At 54.4% G+C, this 7,983-nt stretch overlaps 1 protein-coding gene across 4 annotated transcripts in view; it reads right to left on the bottom strand.

The window, feature by feature from the left end:
• Window positions 1-1,214: 1,214 nt before the first annotated feature.
• The window catches only part of LOC118782709 (rho guanine nucleotide exchange factor 12-like), a 47,213-nt gene continuing 40,444 nt past the window's right edge, over window positions 1,215-7,983 (bottom strand). For 2 of the 4 annotated variants that reach the window (XM_036536193.1, XM_036536196.1), the window contains 13 exons: window positions 7,886-7,983; window positions 7,341-7,441; window positions 6,539-6,616; window positions 5,817-5,892; window positions 5,156-5,323; window positions 4,966-5,053; window positions 4,791-4,868; window positions 4,569-4,696; window positions 4,142-4,393; window positions 3,215-3,448; window positions 2,923-3,131; window positions 2,724-2,796; window positions 1,215-2,597 (listed from right to left, as the gene is read on the bottom strand). The exon at window positions 7,886-7,983 is cut by the window's right edge and continues 17 nt beyond it. In XM_036536193.1, coding sequence (XP_036392086.1) covers window positions 2,587-2,597; window positions 2,724-2,796; window positions 2,923-3,131; window positions 3,215-3,448; window positions 4,142-4,393; window positions 4,569-4,696; window positions 4,791-4,868; window positions 4,966-5,053; window positions 5,156-5,323; window positions 5,817-5,892; window positions 6,539-6,616; window positions 7,341-7,441; window positions 7,886-7,983 — 1,594 coding nt within the window. In that variant the 3' untranslated portion in view covers window positions 1,215-2,586. The remainder of the gene's footprint in view (window positions 2,598-2,723; window positions 2,797-2,922; window positions 3,132-3,214; window positions 3,449-4,141; window positions 4,394-4,568; window positions 4,697-4,790; window positions 4,869-4,965; window positions 5,054-5,155; window positions 5,324-5,816; window positions 5,893-6,538; window positions 6,617-7,340; window positions 7,442-7,885) is intronic. The other 2 variants (XM_036536194.1, XM_036536195.1) reach the window with 2 other exon arrangements.

Here is a 7,983-nt window from a genome sequence, read left to right as displayed (position 1 = left end):
CCCAATGAAAAGTGAATTTTTTTATATTAGTCAGTGTGGGTAAACTCCTGTATATACATATACACCTGTATCAGTATATACACCTGTATATACATATATACCTGTATCAGTATTTACACCTGTATCAGTATATACACCTGTATCAGTATATACACCTGTATATACACCTGTATATACATATATACCTGTATCAGTATATACACCTGTATCAGTATATACACCTGTATATACATATATACCTGTATCAGTATTTACACCTGTATCAGTATATACACCTGTATCAGTATATACACCTGTATCAGTATATACACCTGTATATACACCTGTATATACATATATACCTGTATCAGTATTTACACCTGTATCAGTATATACACCTGTATCAGTATATACACCTGTATCAGCTCTCCTTGCCCCTTTACTGTATGAATATGCCAATTTATCACCTCAATGCCAGCGAGCTGCACTTAAATGATGCATCCCTGAAATGATGCATCCCTGAAAAATGCACAAAACAGACAAACAGCGCTGTCTGTTGTCTAGAGCAGAACAATATCAATTATTCGAACCAAAACAGAACTGCAGCAGGACTCGGCTGCCCTGCGGTTGGGGTTTGAAACCCTCCACATCATCAGCGGACACTGATGGACAGCCCTGAGTGGTGGAAACACCTAGCCTTGTCCCGCCGGGGTGGGGGTCTCAGGGTTTCTCAGCTCACCCCCCCAGGCGCCCAGTAGACACTCAGCTGATGCAGGAAGATGCTCCTACCCTCCAATCAGCATCTGCTGTCCTGGTGAACTCTGGGACTTGTAGTATAGATTGTAGCCACTGGCTGCATGTAGTGTATGGGAGGATTGTTGCTGCAGTGAGACTAATGTGCACAACCAGCAATTCCAAAGCTAGAGAGCAAGAACAGAAGAATGAGAGTGCAAAGCTGAGAGCGTTAGGGTGAAAGACTGGAGAACAAAACGTGTCCAAGAACACACACAAAATCTGCGAAAAATCATCAATAAAAACACAGATCACCTCAATGTTTTAGGAACACCTTTTTCTCTTTAATTCATTTTCCTTTTTAGTAATTTGTTAAAATCATAAATGATTGTATAATAAGTAGGAAAAAAACAAAAATAAAAATAACCATGAAGGTATCTTGTCTTTTTAAGAGATGCAATGTTGGTCAGAATTTTACAATTTTTACATGGAAAATCCCCAAGCTTGCTGTTTAATTTAAGATTTTTAATAAAATCCGAGTGTCCGCACCGTGTCTCCCTGGGCGGAGTCCCCGGGCGTGGCTGAGCTCTGACAGCAGCTCCCGTCCCTGTCCCAGTCCGTCCCTGTGACCCCAAATCCAGCCCCACCCCAGAAATCTGCCGTCAGGAGCTCAAGTCCAAAGGACAATGTGCAACACTGAAAACCATCAGAAACAACAGCACACAGCAGCTCAGCCCAGTGTCAAGAGCTGGGGCAGAAGTACAGATCACTAGCACTGTAAAAAGAAACCCTCACATCCTGGATCTAAATCATCTCAGTCCTTCTCTCCACTACAGTGTGACTGGAGGTATGTGCCAGGTGTCTACTCAGATCTTCAGAGTGTTTAAACAGCCTGGCAATAACACCCCTCCCACACACACACACACACACCTGCAGTTACTGCAGCAGCTCCTATAAGGAAGCCTCCACTTCGGTGTGCTTCAGTGCTGTTCTGCAGCTGAGTGTGTCAGTTTAGGCTCTGATATGTTCAAAGAAACACGGCACAGAAATGCTGGAGAAAACACAGTCTGTACAGTTACGCCTGACCTTACAGCATAAACAGCCCCAGCTGACACACAGGGGAGCCCACGTTCTCATAAACTTCATGAAATCTCTGCTGGGCTTTCCTCCAGATCACTGCAGAAAGCACACCCCCTGTAAGGGCCAATCAAGCTACAGGTTTCTCTACACTGCCCCACGCCATTTACAAAGGTCCTCAAATATGAAAGCTTGACCTTTTTGGCATGATTAAAAACACTTAACTCGTCAGATCTCCGGCTAACAGGGGCATCTTCACTGCAATTCAGAAGTAAACACAAGCTTAGGTCTTTAGGTGGAGAACGGGGGTCTGAGAGGGGTGTGTGCAGAGCAGCTGTGGGGCGACCTCAGGCCAATCACTGGAGTGGGGGTGGGGCTACACAGGGAGAAGGGCGGAGCTGATGGTATTGGTGTGGCAAAAGGCCAAAAAGATGCAAATGAGATGGGAAATACCAATCAGAACCACAGGGAAAACATCAAATAAATACACCTTGGGGTAAAAAGAAAAAAGCACAGCTAAATACATTATTTAAAATTTAATTTTTCTTCTGGTTTTGTGTTTAATATATTCTAAACACACAGCTTTATACATTTTGGTACAGTTCACTCCTCTTGCTCGTATTTGTGAAGAAGTATAGGAAAATGGAGTGGCCGTTCCACAGAGGCGGGGTCAGGCTGCCCTCTCTGACTGGCTCACGCTGACAGAGGGGAGAGGCGCTGTGGAGGTCCCTCCGTACGAGGGGGAGAGAGGCAGGGCGCGGCCTCCCTCTGACGCAGTGTGGCAGCTCCATCACCACGCTAACTCTTATCTGGGGAAGGGAGAGAGAGAAAGGGCTGAGTTTGCAGCAGCTGCAGCTGCAGAGCCTCCTGAGAGGCGAGACGGATCTCTCTGGAGGAGCAGAGGTGTCCCGCAGTGGGACAGGGGCAGTCCGTACCTCTGCTCTCCTCTGAGTCCGCGGCTGGGCCCGCGTGCCTTTGGCGTAGCTCGTTATACTTGGTCTCTACATCCTGGAAGAGAACAGAGAGACTCATTCAGAGTCCTGGTCACCCCAGCGCACAGCACTCCTCTCTCACAGTACACGAACAGTGCTGCGTTCTGATAGGCTGACTGTGACTGTGGTCATGTGACGGCACCTTTAGATGCTGCAGGTTGGCCTGTATGATGCGCAGGTGTGTGAGGACCTGCCGGCTGAAGGACGGGGTGCCCCCTGGCTGCGCGGCCGAGGACAGCAGCCTCTTCAGGTCGATGTGGGCGTCGCCCGCCGCCCCCCGCGGGGCACCCTGCTCCTCGTCTGTGCTGCTCTCGCCTGACCCCCCGCAGCCCTCCAGCACCAGGTAACCTGCTGAGAGAGACCGGCAGTCAGGCCGACGCTGCAGACGCGTCCCGCGCCCCGCGCCCCGCGCCCCACCTCACAGCAGCACTCACCATAGTCCTCACAGTCGCCCGAGCTGGGCTCCTGCCCTCCCTCCTCTCTGCCTGCCTGACTCCGCCCTGTGCCATTCTCCGCGGAGCCGGGCGCCATGGCGACCCTGGGGGCGGAGTCCACGGAGTCACGCAGAGATGCGGTCCTCTGGAGACGGCCCCCGGGAGACTGCCCCTCACTCTCACCCTCCTCCTGTGACATCATCTGACTGACAAGGACCTGCTTCAGCGCAGCCACTGAGGGAGAGAGAGAGAGAGAGAGAGAGGGGGAGAGGGGGAGAAAGCGAGAGAGAGAGACAGAACAAGAAAGAGAGAGAGAGAGAGAGAGGGGGGGGAGGGGGAGAAAGCAAGAGAGAGAGAGAACAAGAAAGAGAGAGAGAGAGGGGGAGAGGGGGAGAGAGACAGAGAGAGAGAGAGAGAGAACAGAACGAGAAAGAGAGAGCGAGAGAGAGAGCGAGAAAGAGAGAGAGACAGAACGAGAAAGAGAGAGAGAGTGAGACAGAGAGATAGAGAAGGGGAGAGAGGGAGAGAGAGAGAAAGAGAGAGAGACAGAATGAGAGAGACAGAATGAGAGAGAGAGAGAGAGAGAGAGAGAGAGAGGGACAGAGCGAGAAAGAGAGAGGGAGAGACAGAGAGAGAGGGGGAGATGGGGAGGGAGAGAGAGAGAGAGAGAGAGACAGAACGAGAAAGAGAGGGAAAGAGAGAGTGAGGGCGACAGAGAGAGAGAAAGAGAGTGAAGAAGAGAGAAAACAAGAGAGGGGGTGAGATGAAAGAGTGAGAGAGAACTGTCATGTGAGAGTGAAGTGTGGTCATCACTGTAGTGGTCATGCAGTGGTCAGTATAGTGTAGTGGACAGTGCAGTGGTCATGTAGTGGTCAGCAGAGTGTAGCAGTCAGCACAGCGGTTATCTCACGGTCAGTCTTCACTCACAGGCTTTCAGGGCCTCCTCCGCTCTGGAGGGAGGGAGAACGAAGGAGTTTGATTCGTCATCATCAATGGCAACAGCCTGACGTGACCTCTGCTTGAGGAAAGGCAGCCTATCAGCGAGGTCGGAGTCCAGGAAGGGTCCTTCGTCTCCCTCTTGCTCCTGGAACGCGGCCTCCTCTTCCTCCTCCTGGAAGGGGGTGGAGGCTGCGAGGGTGTTGGGGAGTGTGCTGGGAGAGGCGACCATGGCGTCCTTATCTGCAGGGGACAGCAGCACAGCGTCAGAGCCAACACCCACGTGCCTCTCACTGCACACTGCACAGCGTGTCACCTGCGCTCAGCTACGCACACTGCACTTTCATCTTTTCACATGAAAAGGCCTCTGACTGACCGACAGACAGAGGGACGGTAAAAATATGAGCATAATTCATACGCGTATGAGCAGAAACGCAGCAGCGGTTGTGTTGATGGGCAGGTAGGTCACCTGGAGACTGGGCACTGGCTGTCAGGGTGCGGTCAGGGTCCTTGCAGAGCTTCATCTCCACAGTCTCTCGCTCGCCACTGCAACGGAGGGATGAGTGCAGACTTTCGGTCTCTAAACTACAGCGGAGGTAAGAGCAAACATGCAGACGCTGCAGTACAGAGCAAAACTCACTGTGGCTGAGGCAGAGGGATGACGTTGTGCTGCTTGCTTTTCATGGAGTCTGCCCTCTGCGTAATCAGACACTGCCACCTGGTGGAGGGAGGGAGAGCAGCAGCGTGAGGGCACAGTGGGGTACTGTGACAGGGGCGGGGGCGGGGGCGATTGGGGACGGTAGGGCGGGACTCACGTTCTCTGCTCCGACACCGTCTGCGCCATCAGCTCGTAGATCTGGGCTCCGTTATCCGACATGGAGAGCACGAAGAAGGACTTGTTGTCTGGCGGGGCGGGAGAGGAGAGGCGTTAGTGTGCGGTGTGAGGGGGGGTGTGAGGCGGGGCGTGGCATGGGGCGGGGCGTGGCATGCGCAGGCGGGACTCACCGGTGGCCACCGAGCGCACCAGCACGGTGCTCAGCTTGATGACGGGGCTGTAGATGTGCTTGGTGTCGGAGCTGCCGGCCAGGTTCTTACTGTGGCAGCGGAGCACGAGCCGATCATCCTGCTTCTGCATCAGCACCAGGATGTCCTCCAGCAGCAGAGTGTAGAGCTCTGTGAGGGGGGGGGGACACTGCCCATCAAACACACCCCCCCACAGCAGGAGAGTGTAGAGCTCTGTGAGGGGGGGGGACACTGCCCATCAAACACACCCCCCCACAGCAGGAGAGTGTAGAGCTCTGTGAGGGGGCGGGACACTGCCAATCAAACACACCCCCCCACAGCAGGAGAGTGTAGAGCTCTGTGAGGGGGGGGACACTGCCAATCAAACACACCCCCCCACAGCAGGAGAGTGTAGAGCTCTGTGAGGGGCGGGACACTGCCAATCAAACACACCCCCCCACAGCAGGAGAGTGTAGAGCTCTGTGAGGGGGGGGGGGGGCACTGCCCATCAAACCCACCCCACAGCAGGAGAGTGTAGAGCTCTGTGAGGGGGGGGGGCACTGCCGATCAAACCCCCCCCACAGCAGGAGAGTGTAGAGCTCTGTGAGGGGGGGGGCACTGCCGATCAAACCCCCCCCTCCCCCGACAGCAGCATGGGACCTACCGATCGTCTTGTCTTTGTTGACCTTCCAGGACAGTGGCCCCTCGTGCACCATCTTGCGTTTGGTGAGATCCAGGTTCTGGGGAGGAGAGAGAACAGACACAGCTGGGATTTATGGAAGAGAGCGGCTGGGTGGGGATTGATCAGAGGGACGTGTGGTGTGGGGATTGATCAGAGGGACGTGTGGTGTGGGGATTGATCAGAGGGACGTGTGGTGTGGGGATTGATCGGGGGACGTGTGGTGTGGGGATTGATCGGGGGACGTGTGGTGTGGGGATTGATCAGAGGGACGTGTGGTGTGGGGATTGATCAGAGGGACGTGTGGTGTGGGGATTGATCGGGGGACGTGTGGTGTGGGGATTGATCAGGGGGACGTGTGGTGTGGGGATTGATCAGAGGGACGTGTGGTGTGGTGATTGATCGGGGGACGTGTGGTGTGGGGATTGATCAGAGGGACGTGTGGTGTGGGGATTGATCAGAGGGACGTGTGGTGTGGGGATTGATCAGAGGGATGTGTGGTGTGGTGATTGATCGGGGGATGTGTGGTGTGGGGATTGATCAGGGGGACGTGTGGTGTGGGGATTGATCAGGGGGACGTGTGGTGTGGGGATTGATCAGGGGGACGTGTGGTGTGGGGATTGATCAGGGGGACGTGTGGTGTGGGGATTGATCGGGGGATGTGTGGTGTGGGGATTGATCAGAGGGAGTGTGGTGTGGGGATTCACCTTGAACTCTGAGATCATGGGGTTCTCACTCTGCTTCAGTGACGAGAGATCCAGGCGTCTCTGGTAGTCCTCCAGCCTCTGGGGAACACAGGGAGACACGTGAGATCCCCACCGAACCTGAGCCTAATCTGTACCGCACCGTACCGCACCTGAGCCTAATCTGTACCGCACCGTACCGCACCTGAGCCTAATCTGTACCGCACCGTACCGCACCTGAGCCTAATCTGTACCGCACCGTACCGCACCTGAGCCTAATCTGTACCGCACCGTACCACACCTGAGCCTAATCTGTACCGCACCTGAGCCTGATCTGTACCGCACCTGAGCCTGATCTGAACTGCACCTGAGCCTGATCTGTACCGCACCGTACCGCACCTGAGCCTGATCTGTACCGCACCTGAGCCTGATCTGTACCGCACCTGAGCCTGATCTGTACCGCACCTGAGCCTGATCTGAACTGCACCTGAGCCTGATCTGTACCGCACCGTACCGCACCTGAGCCTGATCTGTACCGCACCTGAGCCTGATCTGTACCGCACCTGAGCCTGATCTGAACTGCACCTGAGCCTGATCTGTACCGCACCGTACCGCACCTGAGCCTGATCTGTACCGCACCTGAGCCTAATCTGTACCGCACCTGAGCCTGATCTGTACCGCACCTGAGCCTGATCTCTACCGCACCTGAGCCTGATCTGAACTGCACCTAAGCCTGGTGTCTGTGTGGCCCCTGCTGCACGGCAGGCTGTCCTGCTTTGCTCAGGCAGCAGGGGGAGGCGGTGGATCAGACAGGAAGTTTCCTCACCTGTTTGTTCTCGGACTCCTTCACAGCCTGGTTCACGTGGTTCAGAATCTTTCGACAGCACTCTCCTGCCTTCTTCACCTTTCCCCTCTCCTCAGCATCCTCTGCAGAACACACACACACACACACACATAATGTGACAAACGCTGTCCACGCAGGAGGTGACGGCAGGAGTGCTCTGGCCTCCATTCTCTCTCTGAATAGGAGTCACTAATGGCCTTTGACATTAGCAGTGCTGGTGTTAAAGCACCCCCTGGAGGCCTGCATTAAGCGGCAGGCACAGCTGTATCCCAGCAGGCTCTCTGTGCCTTGCAGCTGTAAAGCGTGGAAATATCTCTGCATGTATCAGTATATTTATGTTTATGACAGTTTCCACTCTGGTGTCGAGAGCTGACAGGCACAGCCTGGCACAGGAGTGTCCTCACGCACACATCCACACACCTGCATCCCGCACCTGCACTCGGGGGGAGGGGGGGTGGGGGGGCTTTGGGAGGTTTGGTTTGGCTGTGTACCTGCTGGAGGCTGTGCACCTGTGGGGGACTGTGTACCTGTGTACTTGGCGATGTTCTCCAGCAGCAGGGGGTACTTGGTGAGTCTCTGCATTTCCACAGGAATGATGTCCTTCAGCTGGAGTCTGCGGCACAAG

The sequence above is a fragment of the Megalops cyprinoides genome, chromosome 9 (assembly GCF_013368585.1).
Source record: "Megalops cyprinoides isolate fMegCyp1 chromosome 9, fMegCyp1.pri, whole genome shotgun sequence".
NCBI classification, from domain to species: domain Eukaryota; kingdom Metazoa; phylum Chordata; class Actinopteri; order Elopiformes; family Megalopidae; genus Megalops; species Megalops cyprinoides.
This window is presented reverse-complemented; position numbering and strand designations above follow the sequence as displayed.